Below are 23,843 nucleotides of genomic sequence, written 5' to 3' on the forward strand. Positions count from 1 at the left end.
ACATTTCTCACTCTCTGTACACTTCCTATGTGAGCAGTCAAGCTTGGCTGGAGTAAACCGGCAGAAATCTGACCAACTTCCAGATCAGGTTGAGTCACCGCCTCTTCAACAGGGCAAATTTGTGTTCAGTGGAAGAAAAAGAATCCTAAGCCAAAACAGAAAAGGTGAGGAGGAAATCCACTTCCTTGTGCTGTCAAACAATCCCCTCATTCACTGCTATCTAAATGACATTTAATTTGATTCTGCTGCTGATCACTCTGATAACCTGAGTGCTTCCAGGACATTGACTCTGGTTGTTGCTCAACACTGGCCAGGTAGGAAGGGGGTGGGGAATCTGATGAGCCGGAACGCGGCGTCATGCACACACTCTAACAAATGGTGGAAAACATCCTGAAATAAAGCCACTGGCAGCAGGTCTAATTTCACAGGATACACCACGTCATGTGAGACAAGAAGTGCAAATACAAATTGGGTTAACACGCATGTCCATGGACTCCTAAACCCTTCCATGGAGATCACCTGATCAAGTTACCATGACGACATTGTCTGTCTAGGCACTGTTAACTGCAAATTTGGTATACTCACAAACTTCCAATGAGTTCTGCCTTTGCAAAAATATTGTTGATCCTGCAGTCTACATGAGGTTACGCCGGGACACACATAGGAGTTTGCCGAGGAATTAGCTCATTAATGTAATGGTAACAGGATGGAATGAACATCCCTGGGGAGTGATACGGCCAGTGGGAGTTGCCACCCCTTTTTTAGTTGTAAAATTGCTCTGCTCATCTGGCAAGAGGAGGCGATCAATACGGTAGCATCATTTGTAAACAGATAGCGTAGCAGACGCTGTGGGGCAATGTGTCTACATGGTGGTCCATTATGACATGTAGCCAACCAGCTAACAGATATTGACGAGTAAACAGCTTGACTACTTCTATTCACTAGTTACCAACAATACTGGAAAACTAAATACTGTAATGATGATATCACAATGAACAAACAATTACGGAACCCCTGTACTTTGTAACTCATTCACTGCTAATCCAGTTGAGATGGATTGTCTTGTAAAGCTATCATACTTCTAATTTATTGCCTAGTGCTTAGCCAGCAAAAAAAGATCTTTGACGTCTATTGCCAGTGAATGAGCTTAAAATGACAAATTATCGAGCGAGTAGTTCCGTGGCACTGCCACAGAAAAGCATGTTCTTACATCCTACCTGTTGTGCACAAAAAAGCACTAGACTAGACTATTATTTTAAACATTCAGCTAAGGTTAACAAGTTCAAATATAACCAGTGAAACCTAACGAATGACCAATCGATGAAGCAAGTTCCGATATAGCTAAGTGAAACCAAAAAAGTGACCAATCAAGCACAATTTCAAAAGCTTTTGAGGCCTTGGACCAGGGGAGCTATATGACTGCTTTTAATACTTTTATGGTAAAAGAACTACATTGTTCTGTATAATGTTACAGGTTAGTGAAGAGAATCAAAATCTGGATAAACTAAAGAGATACTAACTTAGTCATTTTATCTGATTTTTTTCATGAGCAATTATGACCTTTAAAAAATGTTGCCACCACTGAAAATTATATCACATGTACTCTGTTAAGTCAGTGCTCGGGTAACAACCAATTACAGATCAGCTTGCGAACGTCACATGACCAAGCCCAGAAAATATGTGAGCTCTTTATTGGTCATTACCTAAGCCTTGAGCACATGTGATGTCATTTTCAGGCGACAGCAAGGTAATTTTTTTTTTATTAAGTAAATTTACAAGAAAAATAATTTGATAAAACTAATTCTAGACAACATATTCACTTTTTACTGCTGAAAATGGGTAAATAAGTAAACTATCCCTTTAATAATTTAACACAGAAATCGTCCACTTAAGATTCCCTCTGATTATGAAGGATTAGAGCCCTCTACCCTCCAAAAAAATCAATAGACAAGTGATGCCCTTAAAAGCCTTATAAATAAAAGAATTTCTCCATTAGCAAGGATTCAGAGACCACTAAATGCTAATGAATGGAAGAGCAAGGCCATTCTGCTCCATTACAGAGTTCCACTAGCAAGTAGGACGGCCTCTCAAACATTATCTACGGGAAGACCCAGCAAACGCCAGACCCACAACTCAAAAAAACCCTGCACTCTCAATGGCAAGTGGGACACATGGCAAGAGCCAAATTGATTGGCGAAATGAACTGCTTTCAAATTTCTACCAACACATTGTTACTCATTTAGAAATTTTAAGTGTATTTATTGAGAAGCGACCATAAAAAAAGGTGATTTATTGGTTTTGTCCAGACAAACTCACTAAATTACCGCAATGAGGAAAAATGAATAGGAAAAAAGCGGTGTGACATTACTGAGGTCGGCTAAAGGATACAGTCCAAATAGTGAAATTGGAACTGTGTCATTCTTGTGCATAATAAAACCAGTCAAACTACTGGTTTGTGTAAAAAAAACTGAAATGGAGGGTTGAAACGGAGCCACAAATTACTCCGGTGATGTCATTACCGACATTTCAAACATGAGTGCACGCAAAGTGTTTTGGAGCATGGTTAAGGTTTTAACTTTCAGGCTGAATAGCACAAGATACAAAGACCATTTCCCCCGCGCTTTCCTGAAAATTAACTCATTCTTTAGCAGCTCAGTAAAAACATTTTCTTTGACGTGTATCATAGACAATGGTAGTGAATGAGTTAAAGTGACTGAATTGGAATTCAATTGGATGTTGACACTGTTGCCGGTTTCGGTACATCTAAGTTTAATGACGTTTACTTTCAAAGTAAAGTCCTTCCCTGGATCCAGTCTATTTGATCATTGACATCTATAGTCGTCGTCAATGAATTAGTCAAATACTTGTGAGTTGAGCAAGCAACAATAAAAGTGTTTTCATTACACTAATAAAGCATGCTCAACTAAATCTGTGCATTTGGTAAAGTTAAGATTATCAAAGTACAACGACAGTATTAAGTAGTATACCTAAACCCAATTTAAACGTGGTACTAACTTGTAAGGAATACGGGGAAGGGCGGTAGGTGAGGAGGCAGCAGTGGCGACTTGCAGGATTTGCTCCAAAGCTGATAAGCCACCGCCCACTTGGAAGGCAACTTGGTCTGCAGTGTTCTATTGATGAAGGGACAGACGCAGAAACAAAGACAGGAAAAACAAAAGGTACATTTAAGAGAGTAGGATACAGATTATAAAGGCATGATTATATGGCTCTCGCGAGGGCAGGGGCCTTTCTTCTTAAGGGGCAAAGTATTGTAATTGAAAAAATGATCTGTTTGATCTGAAATATTGGGTAGACGCTTTGATTAACACTAGAGCGGTCTCAACAAATGCTCAACGACAGAGACTTTGACAATATGGCGGTTTCTGCACTCAGAGGCTAAATTACGCAATTGTAAATAACATTGTTGATCCGTGACTAATACTGTTGAATGGTGACTTCTCGAATTGGGATTTCAGATTAAATCAGGTCCGTCCGTCTAAGTCTCTGAAAATTGGGCTGCGTTTAGCTCGTCCAATGTGTTCCAAATTTAGTTCGAAAAGGATCATTAAAAATCAGCTACTGTTATAGTCGATCCAATATAGTCCAAATTTAGTATAAAAACAGTCCTTTAAAACAAGGGTGCATTTCGCCGATCAGATGTTGTAAAAAGATTGCTCAGGGTCCAGCAGCTACGTTTTTTGGATGGACACAAGTGACGTCTTTTCAATGCATTTTCAATCAAATTTTGCTGGGTGGGATATACGACGGTAATAACGCCCCATGTGTGTCTGGAAGGAAATAGCTGTAGGACTTTGCTGCTGAAGGAGCTACTTTGGATGACTTTGATGAGCTGTTACACTGAAGGTCATTCCTCCTCCCTAATGAGGTTACAGGCTTACACTGCAATGGTAGCACTCATATCCAGCCACTTGCGAGAGCTTTTGTTCACTACATGGTAAGTTGCCAACAAGTCTGAACACATTTGAAAGTCAAGCGCTTTGCTAAATTACAGATAAGCTCTTCACCTGCCAATCATGCCAACAGAGGAGGCAAAGGCATGTTGTACACAAATATAAGACAGTATCTTTCAGTGTGTGAAACAAAAACACAGACCAAAGTATGTTATCCTTCAATATAAACTGAGAAATGTCCTAAAAACAGCAAGGGCTGTGTTTCCATTTTGAAGTAAGATCTAGAACCTCCCCTCCCTGATTAATAGGGTTTCAACCACTGAGTTAAGATCTTTTCTTAACCCTCCTATCGACACACCCATCTAAAAAAAAACTACTCAGTCAAATGTGAGACAGCTCTTTCATAGGAATTTATCAAACAGTATTGAATGGACTCAATGGGAACTGCCCAGTCCTGGCTTTCTCCTGTGCAAGCAGACGATGAGCTTGGCTAGCTGGTACCCTGTGCTGACAGATTTATCTGCAGTTCAAATTGAATGAAATGCACTGAAAAGGATTAAAAATATAGTAATAGCCCAATGTTTCTCCTTTTACATTCGCTTAGAGTTGAAATTTGAACTCAAGAATTATATTTAGGTTAAAATTGCTACTGTATGTATATAAATGTAATGGACATTCATTTTTAGTCATTATTTTTTAATTCATTTAAGCCACACTACTAAGTTCCCATGTGTTCAGGACATCTTGAACTTTCCAATGATGCCTCATGCATTTGGAAGGGATGCGATTCACTTTGCTGCCTTGCTGAGACATAATGGACGCGACAATAGACGACAAATAAATGGATTGTGTCTCTCTCTGGAGGATATACCATAAGTACAGAAGGTAATTTCTGGAGAAATAGCATTTGAGGCTGAAAGGCAGAATTTAAAAAAAACAAAAAAAAAAAACATATTGAAGCATGTGGAATGATGTGGAAAAATTTGGGATGAAATGGAATGAGGATGAATGTCATAGAATGACCTTGAACGAGTTGAATATGTTGAAACGATGGTTGGAATTTGGGATATTGGTGGAAACGAGATGAATATCTACATTTTTATTTATTTACTTTAATTTTGGACCTGAGACAATTTATGACATCTGAACATGGTGAAGTTGGAATAGTTTAAATCGGGGAGAAAAGAGTAAAAAATGTATATAATATAAATAGAGTATGTCCTAAAATGGGATTTTTTTGGGTTGGGTGAAAAAAAGTGATCTTTTTTTGTATGCGCACATTTTTGGCATGTTGTGGTTGTTTCCAAGATCAATTTATTGATTTAAATATCAAGTTTGAGAGAATTGTTTTTAATTATGTGACACAATTTTTTGAATGGGGAAAAAAACAGTCACACCTAATAGAATACAGAATATGTTGGGAGTTGGAATGGAGAAAATTGGTTAAAAAAAATAAAAAGTGTAAGCGGTACCACATGAAAAAATCGTAAGGGATAAAATCGACGTTAATAGTGTAGAATAACATTCCCTAAAATATAACTGTGAACACATTTGTACATCATGCACTTACAGACTTTTATTATTGGTCTGAAAACCATTAAAAATACAGTTCATGTTCCCTTCCATTTATCCGGATCAATTTTAACCCCCAAATCAATATTAACAATAAAGGAGGAGTAGCTAATTTATCTTTCCTTAACAAGACGGCCACCAAAAGGCCAATCATTAAGACCCAAGATAGAAGGATGGCTTCTGAATAATACAAGAAGGAGAATCTTATTCAATTACTGTCCGGGGTCAACTATTGTTACCCCAGATGATGGGCCGGCTGCGGCAGCTGCTAATTCCTGCAGCCGTGTGCACAGACCAGCCAGATTGCACTTTGTAGTCTCCCTCCCACCAGACACTTTAATTACATGGCAAGGAGGTAATAACCCCGCTAGTCCAGCCTGACCAGCAGATGGACAAGCAAGTAGTCAAGTTGATAGAAGACTCAAAGTCTTGCGTTCACTCTTTTGCATGAGAAGACAGTGATGAATTGTCTTTACACAATCTCGAGGAAAAGCCCAAACAAAGCTCTCCGGCCAAGTTGGTGGCAAACCGCGAGAGGAAGTAAACATTGTGGAATTTAGTATAAACTTCTATGTAGTGGTATAAGAGTTGGTGGACTGGGAAATATATTACACTCTAAAACACATTGGCCATGCTAAAGAAGGATAACAAAATTCAAAAGGCTAGCGAAACCAGTCATTTAAATTAAAAATAATTCCACATTCTTTCTCTTGTGGTGAGGAAATGATGGAAATTGGAGATAATTATACAATAACGCTGTTTTGTATGTAAATGGTTTGGTTATATATTTGCAATGCGGAAATATTCAAACTTGTGTGTGCCTGAGTGGGAAAAAAAAAACGGTGAATGCTCTACTCCGGCTTGGTAGCCAAGTGTGAGACATTTCTTTAAAATGGGCATATTGGGAATAAAAGTCATTACTGGAAAAGGAATTAAGCAGCAAAATCTACCTGTTTTTGTTGGGGTTTTTTGTCTGGGGGGGCAGCTATTTATGCACTTGTTGTGGCCTGAAAAGGACATTACAATTGCTCAAGAAATGACCAATCACAGCCCACTGATGATACCTTGCAAACGTCACACGACCTGAGCAACTGTGATGTTATTTTGAGTCAACAGCAGAAGGCAAAATAACCCCCTGATACACAGAGAAAAAAAAAAAAAGACTTGTCTTACTGTTTAAAGCAACATAAATGAAATACAGAATATGCCCATTTAAATTATTTTTGAGAAAAAAAATACATGATTTACGGAGCATTTTGGCACAACTTATTTTCCGAATGTATAATTTCCTAATGAAGACGAACACAAAAAAATATACAAACTTCTGCCGTCATTGAGCACTAGCCTTGTGCTGTCAATCTGATCTAAAGAAAACACACTTTCAAAGTTCAACCTTTTCCATTCCTGATTCGGTACAAGCAGGCTCTGACAGCTGGCATTGAAAATGGAAATAAAGCCCACATTTTCAGGTACTTGTAGATCTATGTTCTTGACATTTTCTTACATGTTGCATATTTTCAGACAGTCTTTAATTGAGAACACTAATAAACACTATGGGCAGTAAATAATGAAAATAAGGAGTCAGTGGGCGGAAAAGAAAAAAAAAAAGCAGAAAATTGGAAAAATTAACTTCGCCATCACATTGAGTATAGCTAGAATGAGGTTTGACACAAAATAAACTATTAGAGGCCTCAGAGGGAGAAACACGCCGGGGTCAGGGAGAGACGACATAACCTCACGAGCGGTGTGTGTGTGTGTGAAGGGGTGGGGCCCGAGCAGCAGCGCAAGAGGGGGAGTGTCGGGTGTTGTCTACGGAATTAGCGGAGAAAGTGGAGACTGAATCAGATATGGGGCAGAAAAACAAATCTGTAGGTGAGTCAGTGACATGAGAGATGCTTGTTAGGTCAAATAATCTAAACGGCAGCGACTTGAAGGGGCCAGACAGCCACGCTGACGGAGACTCTATTTATTTGACTTTGTCCAGGGATTAGAGAGCAAAGTGTTCCCCCGGCTGCCTCGTTTGCCAATCACGCTTCCTCATGGTTCTGCTTTTGTGAGACGGTAGAGCAAAATTGACTAGAGGAGCTTTTAAAACCGAGGCCCTCGATTTTCATCTCTGACAGCGGCACTGGTGAATGGAGCCCATCTTCGGTGGCCCACTGACCTCTGACCTCATGTAGAGGAGGCGGAGCAGAGGGAAGAGTTCCTCGTGGAGTGACAGCTTGTGAGCTACTTGCATCACAGCTGACTCCTCCTCTCTCCTTAGAGGAGGCCGTGCCAGGCAGCACTTCTTTCTAAGCCTCCCTGGGGAAATATGATAATAGCATCTCCGGCTAGCACAGTTGTCACTGATGGGACTCCATAATCTTTCCAGTCGGGACGCCCGCATACACACAGTGGGATGGTATAATAGCGCAAACCACAACTTGGCAGGAAATTTATGCCTCATTACAGGAAGTGGGCTGTATATTTTCCTCATCATAAACATAGTGGCAGGTGTTTTAATGCCTTCCTTATGCTCAAATTAATATGGGTTTAAGTCAGAAACAGGTTTCATAGAAAATACTTCTAAGTGTATATAGAATATACCCATTCACCTACCTTTATTGGAAACCACTAGAAATAATTTGTAGTCCTGCGTTTGATCAACGGAGCTCATAAAGTTTTGGAACATGTTCCACTTAGTATTTAAACTGTATACTAAATAACATTCAACAACTTAGAATTTTCACAACCGTTGGTATTTTGTTTTAAGTGTAAAAAAAAAAAAAGGTTTTGGTTCATTTTCACAAATGTTACTATTAGGATCAGTTCAGTGTGGTACATATTACACTGTAATTCCACCATAAAGGGTGCACAAATGAATTTTTTGTCAGGGAAATATATTATTTTGACAAGGGTGTGAAGTTACTTGTTTAGGTTTTCATTTGTTTTTAAGGCTGGGAGAACTATATTGTCAATAATAATAATATTAGAAAGAAAATACCATATTGACTTTACGCTGATCTGATCAGCTCGATTTTGATTGTATGATATTTGCCATTTTATGCAACATCGTTGACCGGCTGTCACATTCTGTGACTGGATCGGTAATGGGTTATATTTATACAAGTTTATCGGCGATTGGGAAATAAAACCAGAATTGTCTGGCAGGAATGGCGTTCTATTTCTATTTAACTCTACAGGCCATTGTCTAAACCATCGGCGTCTAAGTGGTCCAAATCACAGACATAGAGACAATGCGCACTCTCGTGCCAGGAAGCACTCCTATTGGTACCATGTGCACAATCAAAACACAGTTAGCATGGTCTTCATTAGTCAATAACCAAAGGCAAGTGGCTTGAGAGTAAGTGATACTCGGGAGGGTGAGACAGAGGGAGCCCAAGCCAAACACAACTAATGACCGAGGAGACATGCGGAGCGTCTGGAACGACCTGTGCTTAGCTGCAGACGGCTTAGTCGACAGTCGAGCTAAAAAGCGGCACCGCAGCTAAAAGCCAGCAGTGGATAGGATGAAGTAAAAGTAAGACCCTCCCTCCTCCCCCCATTAGTATAGTAATACAGTTTGGGCTAAATGAATTGAGAACCACAGGCACACAAAAAAGCACATTTTTTAAGTCAGTCACGACGTTTAAGATACCTGTTTCTCCAAGATGCAGCTAAAAGCCAGCAGTGGATAGGATGAAGTAAAAGTAAGACCCTCCCTCCTCCCCCCATTAGTACAGTAATACAGTTTTGGCTAAATGAATTGAGAACCACAGGCACACAAAAAAAGCACATTTTTTAAGTCAGTCACGACGTTTAAAATACCTGTTTCTCCAAGATGCGAACGATCTCGCCCAAAGTTCGATCTAGGCTGGACACTTTGTTGTTGGCCCATTGGCCATTGTCTTGGCCCTGCAATTGCTTCAAAAGGTCCTTTACGAGGCGCTGTAACCTGAAAATACCACGAACAAAACTAAGTGTTGGAATACAAGGTCACTACAACTTGATTTTTTTTTATTCAAGGCCTGCAGCTATCAAGTATTTTTGGTATTGGGATATCCTACAGACATTCGAATTGAGTATTTGGATAAAAATAGTAAAATAAATTTTGCTTGTTGAAAAACAATTATAACCAAAGAAAAACAAAACATAATTTCCCTTTAATTATCAAAGTTCAACTTTTACACACCATACCATATTGGAATAATGAACATTTTTTAACATTTTGATTTCCGCAAAACATTTAAGCTTTGCTTGTACTGAAAGACCTGTTTGCAATAATTCGTAATCTTAGGAAAACATTCCTTTTCCTTATGGTGACCTCCCTTGGAGACTGATCATATAACTCTCAATCAATTATCAAAAATAATCACAGACGTACAAAACAGCCAGTTTCATAATAATTGAGTAAAGACAATAAACATTAAAGATAAAAAAAAAGATTGGCCTTACTTTGCCTTGTATGGGGAGTCAGGAACTTGTATTTTTGCTTCAAATGACGTCTCATATTGCTTTGCTCTGCAGGGGTACAAGTGAAGAAAAAAATATTTGAATCCTAAGGGAAAAGTGTTTGGCCTTGCAGTAAAGCACACAGTGGATGAAAGTGTGAATGGAAAGAAAATGTTCAGGCCGAGTGTGTTTATTTGGCCTGTCAGCGGAGTGGCTTGGCCTAAAATTATCAGACACCGCTGATCCTGAAGCAGCAGTTTGCTGGCTCTGACTAAAATCAAGATTAAATCACAATGTTAATTTCCTCCCTGTCGCGAAACAACTCAAATTCCTTCCTTTGAGGAAAAATCAGGTCATGTGCATGACTCCGTGTTATGGTTGCACTGATGAGACATTTTTTTATTGTCTTGAATTTTATTTTATGCCCAATGATGAAGCAGCCAACCTTTATGATTCAAGGGGGTTCTGTGTTTTTTGTTTTTTTTAAATTGCCCTTGGGGGCTTGCTGCCTTTGAGTGCAAATCCCAGCAGGACTGGCGAGGGAGTGACAGAGAACAGACGGATCATGTTGTCACTTTCTCAACACTACAGAGCCTCACAAAGCCAAGAACAGCACCATTGAGACTGAAGCACTCAGCCAGAAAGACATGAATGTTTCAGCCTGTGGCTTTAAAGTACTCTTTTATAGGCACGGATGATGATGATGATTCAAGACATTATTGATGAGTAAATTGTATTATTGATGTTTTTTTTTTTTAACTAAAGCTGTACTTCGCTTTATAAACATGTCACAGGGTACCCATACTAATAATAATAATACCCTTTTTTCAACAAATAAACCCCAATAAACTCCATTGACATGTGTAATCATTATGCACGGAGAAAATAAGGTTTAAAACCATATATCATTTCAATGGAAATGATTAAATATAAAAAATAATTATTGTTCAAGGCCTAAACCCATACATAGAATTTAAACACGCATTTGAAAACACATTGTAAACTTAAACACACACCTAAAAAATGACAACTCAAAAATCCGTAATACGTACAGCCTGACTGCAATAGTTGAACAGTGATATAGTGGAGGATTACTTTATCTTAAAAGGGAAAAGAGTGTCTTCTGAAAACCAACATTATCCTTTATCTGTAATAAACTAAAGGAATTATTTTGAACACCTTAAAATTATTATATATACACACACACACACCGGTATATTTTTTGTTGTTTTCATTCTGGTAAATGAATGAAGCTACTATATAAAAAAAAAAAAAAAAATCTAAAATAAACGGCATCCTTTCTAATTATTGAAACATTATGGGGAAAAAAGTACTCTCACCCTTTCTGATGGTCAGTTAAATCAGATAAGCTCAGGTTGAGGTTCGACTGCACAGCAACCTAGCTTCCTTTTTGTTTATTGGTATTGATTTTCTTTGATATTTCATTTAAAAATCAATAGCTGAAAGGAAGAAAAATAGGCAGGGCTCATACATGCTTGAACATGCACACTGTACAGAGATGCGGGCAATGGCAGAGCAGCAATTTGGAGGAAAGCTCTTGACAAGGTGGAAGGCCGGCCCCGAGAGACCAATTTGCAGTTTTGCCGTGCAATCATTGAAAGTGCCCATAAATTAAGATCATTAGCGTTACCTCGAGGACAGTCAGAATGCATGTAACATGTGCTTCTATTTTATGACTGTAAAAAAGTCCTCAAAGACTTTTGTATTTTGTGCCCATGAGAGATGGGACGTGATGAATTGACTGGGAAAAAAAAAAACAAATAAAAATGAACTAACCTGGAGTTCATCCTGGCACGCAGCTTCTTTGCCTTCTTGCGGGCCTTTTGCCTCTCTTCGTTATCCTTTACACTCTCAGAGGAAACAGAGCTGTCGGTCACGATGTCCACAATATATTTCTTCAAGGAAAGATGCTCCTAAAACACACACAAGTGGGATGGTGTTTTTGTATTTTCGAAATTCTGTATTGTACTTTTTTTTTTCCTTCAAAATTTGCCTTTGTTTTCCCCTTAGCTTGTATTATACAAATAATTGTCATTATGAAAACAGTCATTACAACACTATAAAAGTGAAATTATTAACCAACTCATGCAGACAAATTAGTACCTTGGGTGCACCGATGAATACATGTAGATAAAATAGTGTGCTTTGTGCACATAAAATACTATTTAGTTAAAATACTACAAAGCTAGTAGTTTGTGTGCACAAGATTTCTTCTTTCAATGTCATGTCCGAAGCTCTAAAATACATTTCAGAACAATTTGGTAAACGTGTCAGCCAACAAGTGAGTAGCGAACACTTGTCTGATTACCCATAAAACAGTCGAACCCCGACCCATAGACATATGCTTTCGCCAGAGATATGGCTTTGACCATTTTTGCGCTTCCACCAAGGGATGGTGTAATGTACATAACCCAATTTGAGTGACATGCAGCATGAGCGAGAAACTAATTACCCAATTATGTTGTCATCCATCACCCCACAGGAAAGGCCTCACAGATAGAAAGACTTCCATTGAAAAGTCAAACTAAACCTGTGCGCGGTATGCCAGAGCCCTCTGGTGAAAAGTGCTGGTGCACCTGCTGGCTGAATGGAGGATTTCCCTACAGTGGAACGTAATACAGGTGTCTATTTCTTCATAGCGCAGGTCAGTCAAACCTCTTAACCACAGATGAATCAAAACCATCATTTGCCAAAAATATATCATACCAGTAATACAAAAAGCTAAACTGAAAAATAAAAATGAGAACAATGTTGCTGTCACTTCGGAGACCAGCAGATGTAGATGCTTTAGTAAATAGATACAGTTCTTACAATAGGGTCTAGAGTAAATTCAATGGCACTAAGAATGTTTGAGACCGTCAAATACTGTGACAGACAGGTGTCTACCACTGAACCATTATCACAAAGCAGCAAATAGACCGGCCCGAGGGTTTGCGGTTGCGCACAATACCGCATATTGCCTCTGGTAGGAGAAACATGACACGCCTCTAAACATCCCTCCCTTTCTCCGACACAGACAGCTATCACAGATCTAAAAGGCAGCCCACACAAATACACATTCTATGGGATATGTTCACCCAGCGCCTCTTTTGTCACCCACAAAAGGCCCAAGCGGGTAGCTTTCCATTTGGCGTTGAGCAAACAGCTGAATTTCATGTCGGCTACTAGACGATAAGTGATATGACACTGGATGGGGTTACAGTCTTTGGCGGTTCGCATGACTATTTGTATCAAACTACCCACCTTTGAATGTCATTTCAGCAGGAACATGTCATAAATGCAAATCTGACACCCATTTTTAACCGAAACTCTTCTTCGTTTCTTTATGGGTATATATATCGGTGGAAAGGTGTGGAGGGTCTAGTTTCAAAACAGCGATGGGACTGAAAGAGGGACTTCAGCTGGCACTCTCCATATTTCAGCAAGGTTCTCAATTTAGGGGCCATTGAAAAAGCGTCAACCAGACCTCCAGGACTACACCAGTGTATAAACAGGATCAATAAATAGAACATTTGACTAAAGCCATGGGTGCAGTGCAGTCTTTTAAAAAAAATGTCTTGAAACTATAAACTTGATATTTTCTGCATTTTATTAATATATCTGTATATCTATATATCTGATTTTTTTCATCAATATTTGGATTATTTTTAGATCTGAATCTTAGTTCATTTTTGTCAACTTGAAATATAGATTTTTTTTTTAAAAAAGCAGGGAATAAACATGTTTGTTTTGTATTAAATCAAATTTATTGATTGACAAAATAATCGACTGATTAATTCAGGATTAAAATAATTGTTGGTTGCAGTCCTAATAATGTGCTTACCTACCTTCTCATTTTGCAAGCTACTTAAGTGAAATTTGTTTATGCTTGCTGGCAATAAACCTGATTCCTAGTTGCCACTTCCTTGTTTATTGAACTGTCAAAGGGAGCAAACTTAACTTGCGTTTAGAAAGAAAATACCTGAGAGGAAGGACGAAGGGCATATCAATTATTCTCACAAGAGCGTGGGGAAAAAAAAGCTTTGAAAGAAAGAGCTACTGGGACCAAAGGTGCTGCGTATAGCACCAACAGTTGTCAGCATCACAATGAGCAGCGCTGAAAAGCCAATCTCATATTGCAGCCTGAGAGGTTAACTTGCATTAACGGGCTGCCTTCCCATGGAAAGCGCTCAATGGTCCCCCCTCAAAAAAAAAAGCAGCGTGATGAGATGATGTCACCCCTCCACCGGAGCACTGAACCTTGACTGTGTACATTTCAAGGCCCATTTGCAATGGCACAAAGCCGACAACAGAGCCGTGATGGTGTATAAACAATAATAACTGCAATAAAAGACAGTCATTGGTTTCTTTGTCCTCTAAGCCAACACGAGTGGCATTATTTTGAAGAATAAACGTACGGCAGAGCAGGCACGGTGATACCTACCACTTCTTCGTCGGACAGCTCCCGTCCCTGGATGCTGCTGCTGTCTCGCACGGCCTGTTGGTGCTTCTTGCCCTTGGTGTGGCTGAACAGGTGCACCTCTGAGGTGATCTGCAAACGCAAGCGCAGTGGTCAGAGGTCAGTGCCGCCACAATGGGAGACTGAGGCAGGAAGGGGTCATCGGAGTCCCACGGGATCCTGGTGAAATGATATACTTCGAGGTTGGTTTTTGCCAATAGGACATGACCTGCCAGTGCCGATCCTCTCAGGGGAAAGACATATTAAGTAAACACACACATATACATATATATACATACATATACATACATTATATAATATATATATATTTATATATATATATATATATATATACATACATACATACAATACACACACACACACATACATATATATATACACACACATATATATATATATATATATATATATATATATATGTATGTATGTATGTATGTATGTATGTATGTATCACATATATACTACATACACACAGCAGCTGCAGCTAATAGGTGTAATTTTCAATCACTGGTCAATAACTAATTTTGGTAGTTGATTAATATTTTAGAGATCTAAGATTTTCTAATTGCTCGGATTTTTCTGCCTTTCAAAATTAAAAAAAAACAACTGCTTTTACTTGGAAAACAATGATTAACAATTTCGCTTATGGACCAAACCAGCAACCAAATCTTAAACTGTTTTTGCATAGTCCATTTGGAAACAATGGTTGTTTTAATAAAGGGATGAAAAATTATCTGCTAATTTGTGGCCTTTCTAGTCAAGTAAAATATTACCAAAAGAAAAATTCGTGACAACACTGAACTAATTCTACACATTCAACAAAGAGTATAAAGAGAAAGGCTTCTAAAAAATCATCACATGGAACTTTAATTTGAAAATTTAATACAATAAAAATCTTGACAATTCATAATTATAAATGACCCTTTGTTATTTGCAAAGTAAATATATACCAATTTACAACATAAAAATCCACTCTAGGTAGAACGTACTGACTTAACTGTATAAATAGTGTAGCCTTGACAAATGGCGACACCATAAAGTCCTTTTACCGCAGAGTACGGAATGTTTTATGATACTTTGTGTCTCAGGTCATTAAATAAAGTGCTTCTTTCCTGTGGACCCCATCCTGATCCCTTGTGTCAGATGTTACACCAAGGTCAATCGTCAGTTCAACAAAATTCACTGAGCAATTGATACTGGTTTCACATGACAGAGTGCTCTGCCCTTGTTTCCATAGTAACAAGATTTTTTTTTAAACTATTTTGGAAGATTAAAAACGGTCTAAAGACAGTCCTTTTGCAATAGCTATGTTTGACACAAGGGGGAGATAAAGGTCCTATAATCTACATTTTAATCAGAGTAATGTATGGAGGAAATAAAGAAGCAGAATCCCCCAACAAGCCCACGAGGGCCTCCCACTTAACAGGATGCACGTACCACAACAGCGCAGAGTGAGCACTGCTTCTTGCGTTCGTACGGCGTTAGCTTGGGGGCGTAGTCGGTGTTGGCGTGTCGGCCGCTGCTGAGCTCAGCCGCCTTCTCCTTCCTCTGCTCCATTTGCTCCATGTGCCTACGGCTGCTCTCATCATGCTGTGGAAAAGCAAATACAAAGCAATGGGTCAGCTGGGAAATGGGGGGCCTCTCGTGGTGTCTATTAAGAGAAGCAAGGTGAGCCCTGGATAAACTTACCTTCATTTGAATTTTCTTCTGCAGCTCCTCCATGGCCTCCTGTTGAGCCGCACTGAGAGCGGCCAGACGTTCCTCTCGATCTCTTCAGACAATACAGAACACAGGCATAAAAGAACTGTGAATGATGAGCGTAGCAATTGAGGCTGGGAAAATGTTGATCAAGTTGGGTAAGTCCACTTTTAAAATTGGTCAATGACAAACAGCTGTTGAGTTTTATTGGGGTTAGTATGTATTTATTGACTGTCTTCGACAGACATCATTGTGCGCACAGCGGCCGCTTTCGGACGATATTCTAAACAGGCTAAACGACTGAAAGTGTCTCTAAGAGCCACTGCTTAAATTCTAACATACACCTACATCTCTATAAAAACCTAAAAATTATTGGCTGTTTAGGACTTAAAAATAGAAAAATGTGTACCTAATAAAAACGTTAGCCAGCTTTCCAAAAGAAAGGGGGAAAAACATATACAAAAAGCACTAGTGATATATTATTCAAGAGTAACTTTTCACTGCAAACACTATAGTCAAGTGGCTCAGTTTTAGATGTTCAAATTTTAAATCAGTAGAGGGCGGTCCAGCACAAAACATGTCAACTCTGCTAATCAAGATTAAAAAGAGGTTATTGACGTCATAGTACCTAACAGGCAACTCCACTCTCAAGTTTTCTCATGGAATATTTTTGAAACAAAATCTAATTGAAAAAGTGCACTATTACATGTGTCATATAACATTATAAATGTGTGAACTAAATGGTAGTTAGTGTTTCTTGACCTTAGTTGGTAATCAGTAGCACTACAATGCTAATTAAGATTGCAATTGTCAACCAGGTAGCATAGGCACATTTTGTTGGGTGTCGAAAAATTAACGTCTAGATGATAATAGTGAGGTTATCCACTTACTACAAATGTTGTTTAACCACAGATGATAGAATATAAAATACATTTTTACTATTTTATTTTTTTATTGATTCGTTAATCCAGGTAAAAAAATTGATAGTGACAGTTCTAGACGCAAGAAATCTATTTCATCGATAAGTTGGTCTTTATTCTCGCCACTTTTTTATGCTAAACACATAAAAAAATGTTATCGTAATATAACCGTGTACGACACATGGAAAAGCATTAACCTCGCTCTCTCCCGTGCTGCATCCTCTCTGGCTTTCTCTTTTTCTTGCCGCTGCTGTTCAATACGAGCCTCCTGCTCCTTGCGCCGCATTAACAGCTCCTCCACGCGTGCCTGCCGCTCTGCTTCCAATGCTCGTTTACGTTCCTACCAAAGAAGAAAAGCGGGACGTGAGCGCGCATTAAACCGCCAACTGCGTCGACCAATATTATGAATGTTTTTGGCTGCACCTGTACAGCTTCATCTCGGGCTTGCTTCTCCTCCTGCCTCCTCTGCCGATCCTCCTGAAGCTCATTAAGGCGCTGCTCATATTCATTTAATTTTGCAAGGGCGTCGTGTCTTTTGTTCTGCGCTTCCAGAGTATTGATGAATGCTATTTCATTTACCTAAATGGGCAAGGAGTGTAAAAGACAAACTTAGAACGTAAAACATGGCCTCAAAACGCGACACATTTTAATACCAGCAAAGGTTACAGTACATTCTCCTATTAACTCTTCCCACCTACCTTGGCCTCTTCCTCTTGAGCCTTCTTCACAATGGCCTGGAGTTGCAGCTCTCGTTTTAACTCTGCATGCAACAACTTTTCCTCCATCATCTTCCTCCGTTGCTCCAGTAACTCCTCCTTCCATTTCCTCACCTCTTTTTCCTGTAGAAAGGAAAACATTTGAAATCCATTATTAAACAGCAGGAATTAACGTTACTATGCTGTACACCACTTAAGAACTTATGTATGTGATAAAAAAATCAACAAACCACCTGTTCCACAGATTTCCTTTCTTTTGCTCAACATCTTTTCACTCACCCTCTCTAAAAGCTTCTGCAGTTTGAGCGTCTTTTCCTCTCGCAATTTGTCTCGCAGCTGCTGAGCCTTCAGCTGTTTCTCCTCATGTTTTTTCTTCGACTCTGCAATAGTCCTGTCAGAAATAAGATCAAAAATCAATTCTTTCGGTTAACGTGGTCTGAAGTCTCAAACACAATTGATGTGGGGGGCCCGCTGGTCTGGGCCGCATCAAGTATTCCACAAAAAAGAAGTTGACGTATTCCAAAAAATAAAAAATAAAAAAACTAATCAAATTTTCTCCCTCTTTATTAATAATAACTCAGAACATTACAGTTCTCCGTAACGTCAGGATGGCCCCATGCTTTTTTTTTTCTTTCCTTTTTTTGGATTGGTTGTTTTTATTAACAACCTTTCTCTTCACAGCAGATTTTGAAAAAGATGTGATCAAAACTTGCTGACTTCCACTTGGTGTCAGTTGAGAATTACTTTTGTCCGAAAGTTGTCATGACTTACCCCTTCAAACATTGGCCAAAACTAAAAGGCTAAATTGCTGAATTTTGATTATTATTTAAACGTACCTTTATGTATTCTATTTACAGCTGATGAATAACGGTAACACTGGTTTCATTATTTATTACACATACTGTAAATCCTTACCATAACATTGGATTACTTAAACTCTATAACATGAAATTTGTTGATGAGGTCATTCTGCGGACCTTTTTTAAAGTTATTAGGTGAGCAATGCCAGGATGTTGTGCAAAGAATGAACCTGGTTTTATTTTAATATATTTACCGTTGATCAATGCTATTTACTGTGAATATGTACTATGCGGGCCAATGAATAGTGAAAGTCTGCATATAAATGACACGTATTCGAAACAAATGCTAATTAGTCAATTGAAATAGTTAAAATTGATCGGTCAATAAACCGGTAATTGGCATTGTTTTCGCCTTAAAATCACCCTCAACCTAAAAATAACAAAAAAATAAATAAAAAATGGGGCAAGGCATGTGGAATGACTTCTGCGTGGTAGTCTACCATTTAATAACCTAACATACAAACCAGAGACAATTAATTGTCTCTGTCACGCAAAACTGTACCTTTTGCGTGACGGTGAGGACAACTTTTCATGCATGTGGATCCCATGTCCAGGAGGCCGAGAAGGCTCTTCCTCCACCATGTCACCCCACGAAGTATTCTGACGCCATGCCTCCCTTGCTATAAATAGTGCATCAAGAAAATATGTGCTGAAAAACATTTGAACCAATTCACAGCTGGCACTTTGAAATCCATACCCTCATAATCTGCCAACATCTCACTCCACTCCATATGAGGCCCGAATCCACCATTAGCCATGCCAGGCTGAGGAGGAAAAAAAAAAGAAAATCGTTACCTATAAGCAAAGTACGCTCTTTAGGGAGTGAAATTTGCCCATTTGTCTTACAGGGAAGTCGTTTTCGTTGTCTGTCTCAAGATCATTGTTCTCTGCTTGAATCTCTCTGGTCAGCTGCTCTTCTTCTGCGATGGCGCTGGCTATGGCTTCTTCGTTAGCCTTCTCTAATCGATCGGCCAGCTCCTCTTTCTTAGCCAGAACCTCTGCCATGGACTGAGGCTGTTAACAACATGCAAGAGTCTTCATACAAAATATGACAAAAATAGCTGTTTTTGACAATGGTAGCTGGCAGACTTTTGGCCATTGAAAGGTAATTCATTATGAAATAACAGCTCAAGCTCATCACACTTTAAATCACAGGGTGGTCACCATAAAAACACAAGTGAGGAAGCATTCAACAGTCATGCAGGGCACTTTCACCGTGAGGAAGAAGAGATGGTCGAAGGAGTCAACTACCTTATTTCTTTTTCAAATTTACCTGATTTGAAACTGCAGGTAAGACAAGTCAAGTAAGAAAATGTTCTTTGCAATAATATTTTCTATGTGCTCCAAGTCCATATGTGGCATTCTGATATGTAATTATCAGCAAAATTCATATTTTAGTCCTCTCGGGAGGAAGGGGGGCATTTCGTCAAGAGCTATCAACTGAAAATGATCACAGTTGCTCAGATAATGACCAATCGTGCATCAAATGTCACATGCCCAAACCAGGTGTCTTGATTGGTTATTACCTGAACCTTGACCAACTCTGATATCATTTACAGTCGACACGAGTAGCAAAATGGTTGCCCCTTGAGATAGATGAAAACAAATGGATTTTCTTGCTTGACTCATATTCCACAAACACAATTAAACACAATGTGATGTTTAGTCTAGTGGATCTCCATAGATCATATTGTTGTTTAAAAAAAAAGTTTGACTTGACTTCCCCTTTAAGTCTCCTTCACAGGCCATTGGAATGGGTCTTAACATAAAGCACACATGAATAGGGCCTGAACAGAAATATGCAAATCAATTTAAAAGGGTAGTTCAACTTGAAAGAGAACCGCTCTGGATTGATTGGAAATGTTAATACTACAAATCAATCAAGTGTTATTACAGGCCTACCCTTTTAGAGGTTTAAACTCTTGTGCACATTTGGCAGGATAAACTCAAAGATTTTTGGCAAAAATAATACGACAAAAGAAAAAAAATCTACTCACAGCTATTCTTCAGAGTGAATGGTGCTAAAACAACATTACACACAGCCCTGTACGCTTGCCGACACATTTGGTCAAGATTTGCTTCAGATTGACATTGTTTAGGCGGGGAAGCACACACGAGACCTTCCTGGACTCCCCTCATAGCCACCCCTCCCTCTGCTCCTCCATCTCTCAGCACTCACAGTGGAAAACTCTGTGGGGTCCAGCACACTCTCCAGTTTCACCGCTTCCATGGGAGCCTCAGCCTGTCGTGGAGCAGATGTGGCCATGCCCTGCGACGCGGCCCCCTCAGCCACACTGTCCCCCAAGGCAGACAGTCCGCCAAGCCCGTCCGTCTGGGGCCGCTCTAGGGATGCGGAGCAGGCCGGGGCAAGGAGTGGGACTGATAAGGTCGTGTCTGCTGGTGGGGCTGCGGCGGAACACAAGGTGGGTTCTGGGGCTTGGGAAGGAGAGATATCAGCTATGGGGGAGGGCGGGTCGTCACGGGGTGCGTCGACACAGTGCCCCGAGTCTTGTGCATTCTCTGCTGGGGGCTGCACCGACAGTCACACACACACACACAAGCAGATGCAAGCTCCATTAAAAACATGCGTTTCACGAGAGCAGTAACAAAAACACAAATCATGCAGGGAATCTTTCTACTGACATGCCCTCAACACCCAATTCTGATGCAAATTTAGATGGATAAGAGTTGGATTTTTAAACCAAAAGATGAATAAAACAACTCGAGTGTTAATTAGGTGTGAATTTCATGAGTGAACACAAATTTACAGGCAGTGAAATCAATCGATTGAAAGCTGTGTGTTTCTGAGCATCATGAGCCCAAAACAAAAACAATGCGGTTGATGAAACAGTCTCATATTTCTGTACTCATCATGAATTATCAATACGTTTCATTGGATAAGATGCACCGACTGAAGTACCTCCACTGTATCCCCGCTGACTGGATGTTTATGCTCTTCTGGGGGACCCTGGGGTGTCGGGACTTCCTTCCCAGAGTCCATCTGGGTTGTGGCCATCTGTGTCGGGCACTCAGGGCCGATGGGATGCTCTTGCGGCGGCGCAAGTGGCCGATTCTTTGTGTTGTCCTGTTTTGGGGTGACGTGAGTGGCCAAGACCGGACTGACCTTGGCAATCATTGTGGCAGAGCGAGGCTTGGCCGCACGTCCTCGCTGAACAGTTTCCCAGCCATCGGAATCTTTTTTACCTGAGAACAAAACAGTTGATATTTTGCACCGCTGTTTCTCTATTTTTTTTTTTTCACCCAGTGTCTTACTTGGCTTTTCAACAGAGGAAGTCATCAGCTGAGTAGAATTTGGGGCAGATTGACTACACTTCACTCTGTCTGCCCAACTGGGGCCCGTAAGCCGAGCCGCAGCCAAGGCAGGTGGTGGTCCACTGTATAAGACACACATTTATATCACAACAAATAAACAACAAAAAGTGAAGAACTACTTTATATTCCAATTGTCAATTCACCCTCCAATGCCTGTCTCAAGAATACATTAAAATGCTCTCCAGGTTAAGAAGCACAATCAATAATTATTTCGTCAGCATCCGATTACACAGCATTGCCTAAACAGAACCAATGTTTTACTTTCATCCACAAGCCATCATACTCGCCATGTCTGTGATAGCTACGGACAGCAGGAGTGTTTATTGCTGCTTTTATCGTAATGTACCTAAAGCGCCCCTAAAATTAAACATACTCCCTTTTAATTAACAAAATTACCCTTGTGTAGGATTATTTTTAGTTTATGTGTTGGCCGTGTATAGTAAACACAGACCAAAGTAAAAGGTCAATAACGCTGGCAACAATCTTAGCATCGCATTGCGGAACAAAAAGAGAAAGAACCTACCCAAAATTCAGGGCGCGACGTGCACCTGGGGAGGAAACCATTCTGTCTGCAGACGCGCTGGGCACTACATGACGGCCCGGTGACATCTTGCGCAATTCCCAGGCTAACGATGTAGGCCTGCAAATTAACAGCAGTGGTATTGTATATACTTGTGGCTATTTAGACATAGTAAACACTAGAAGGGCATACAACTTAAAAGACCAATTGCATACAGCCACCCAAATTACACCTGCAGTAGCTTCTGTGTTAAAGAGAATTCAATAAACTTGAGGATCTTTTTGGATGGGAGCCTGGGTTATTGATTCTTTCTGTTTGTGCTTCAAAGCCAATGAGCAGACACCAGCACTTTGTGGTCACAGTTCGACCTTGGGGGGGATCAGAGGAACAACAGCGAGCAAACAGGAAATGAATGGGGGCTAAAGACAAAGAGATCACCTGTTCTGAGCATCAGTTTTCTCCAGCTTCTCCTGGAGCTGGATCCAGTCAATGAGGGCCTTGAAATCCCGAACATAGTTGTCCAACATCATCAACACTTCCTGAGTGAAAAAGTAAGACCAATCAGCTGCCTGATGTCCAACATCATCAACACTTCCTGAGTGAAAAAGTAAGACCAATCAGCTGCCTGATGTGCATTCTTTTCATTTAATCTATTGGAATTATTCATAACAGACTATACTTTGAACAAATGGAATTAGTTTGAAAAAAAGGTATCGACAAAATAATGCATGTAAATAGCATTAAAATATGAAATAACTATTTTCATGAAGATTACCATCAGATAACACATCATTCATGATTCCATTTTAGTTATCCACAACAGGTTCCTCATTCAATATTCGTAATTTTATCCCTTACATTGACCAATCAGCATTGACCTTTTTAGTACGGTACAGACTTTTTTTTCAAGTCAGAGACCAAATACTACAGTACAAAGATGCTAAAAATGATCACATTTTAAGTACTGCTGGATCCAAACAGCTACAGAAAACTGGCTGATAAATAAAATCAGGTAATAAATAAATATCCACACAATGAAAAAAAAAAAGACTAACAGTTGAAGGCTCATCACAGACAAGTTGCTGGAAAGCCCAGAGAAGTTCATGTGTGCAAAACACTTTTGAGGCAGAACAGAGAAGGTACAGTCTTGACAAGGAATGCCTCTTATCTGGACTGGGTCTTTCAGATTTCCCAGAGGTGTTGGGCTGTTGGGAGCTACCCCCCACCACGGCCACAACCCACCTTCACCCAGGTCTAATGAAAGCAGACAACTGATGGATGGGCATCGTGAAGAGAGTGGTAATTGAGTAAAGCTTCGCAGTGCTTTTAGTTAATCGGCAAGTCAGGCCAGTGAAAGATGTATCCAGCAGCAGCTCTTGACGATTGGCGCTGGTTAACA

At 39.8% G+C, this 23,843-nt stretch overlaps 1 protein-coding gene and 1 long non-coding RNA gene across 4 annotated transcripts in view; one reads left to right on the plus strand and one right to left on the minus strand.

The window, feature by feature from the left end:
• The window catches only part of scaper (S-phase cyclin A-associated protein in the ER), a 51,054-nt gene that overhangs the window by 17,965 nt on the left and 9,246 nt on the right, over positions 1 to 23,843 (minus strand). For 2 of the 3 annotated variants that reach the window (XM_088416482.1, XM_088416483.1), the window contains exons 5-23: positions 22,883 to 22,983; positions 22,448 to 22,564; positions 21,865 to 21,986; positions 21,512 to 21,795; positions 20,771 to 21,121; positions 19,438 to 19,605; positions 19,289 to 19,355; positions 19,094 to 19,211; positions 18,011 to 18,122; positions 17,714 to 17,854; positions 17,439 to 17,594; positions 17,213 to 17,355; positions 16,087 to 16,168; positions 15,835 to 15,987; positions 14,362 to 14,469; positions 11,715 to 11,851; positions 9,921 to 9,986; positions 9,294 to 9,420; positions 3,016 to 3,131 (exon numbers count right to left, since the gene is read on the minus strand). In XM_088416482.1, coding sequence (XP_088272608.1) covers positions 3,016 to 3,131; positions 9,294 to 9,420; positions 9,921 to 9,986; positions 11,715 to 11,851; positions 14,362 to 14,469; positions 15,835 to 15,987; positions 16,087 to 16,168; positions 17,213 to 17,355; positions 17,439 to 17,594; positions 17,714 to 17,854; positions 18,011 to 18,122; positions 19,094 to 19,211; positions 19,289 to 19,355; positions 19,438 to 19,605; positions 20,771 to 21,121; positions 21,512 to 21,795; positions 21,865 to 21,986; positions 22,448 to 22,564; positions 22,883 to 22,983 — 2,669 coding nt within the window. The remainder of the gene's footprint in view (positions 1 to 3,015; positions 3,132 to 9,293; positions 9,421 to 9,920; positions 9,987 to 11,714; positions 11,852 to 14,361; positions 14,470 to 15,834; positions 15,988 to 16,086; positions 16,169 to 17,212; positions 17,356 to 17,438; positions 17,595 to 17,713; positions 17,855 to 18,010; positions 18,123 to 19,093; positions 19,212 to 19,288; positions 19,356 to 19,437; positions 19,606 to 20,770; positions 21,122 to 21,511; positions 21,796 to 21,864; positions 21,987 to 22,447; positions 22,565 to 22,882; positions 22,984 to 23,843) is intronic. The other variant, XM_088416484.1, reaches the window with a different exon arrangement.
• Positions 16,115 to 21,111, plus strand: LOC148422525 (uncharacterized). The gene is made up of 3 exons (XR_015865831.1): positions 16,115 to 16,253; positions 19,747 to 19,881; positions 20,764 to 21,111. It is a non-coding gene; the product is annotated as an uncharacterized LOC148422525 (long non-coding RNA).

The sequence above is a fragment of the Hippichthys cyanospilos genome, chromosome 6, assembly GCF_059441005.1.
Source record: "Hippichthys cyanospilos isolate Australia breed blue-spotted pipefish chromosome 6, RoL_Hcya_1.0, whole genome shotgun sequence".
Lineage (NCBI taxonomy): Eukaryota > Metazoa > Chordata > Actinopteri > Syngnathiformes > Syngnathidae > Hippichthys > Hippichthys cyanospilos.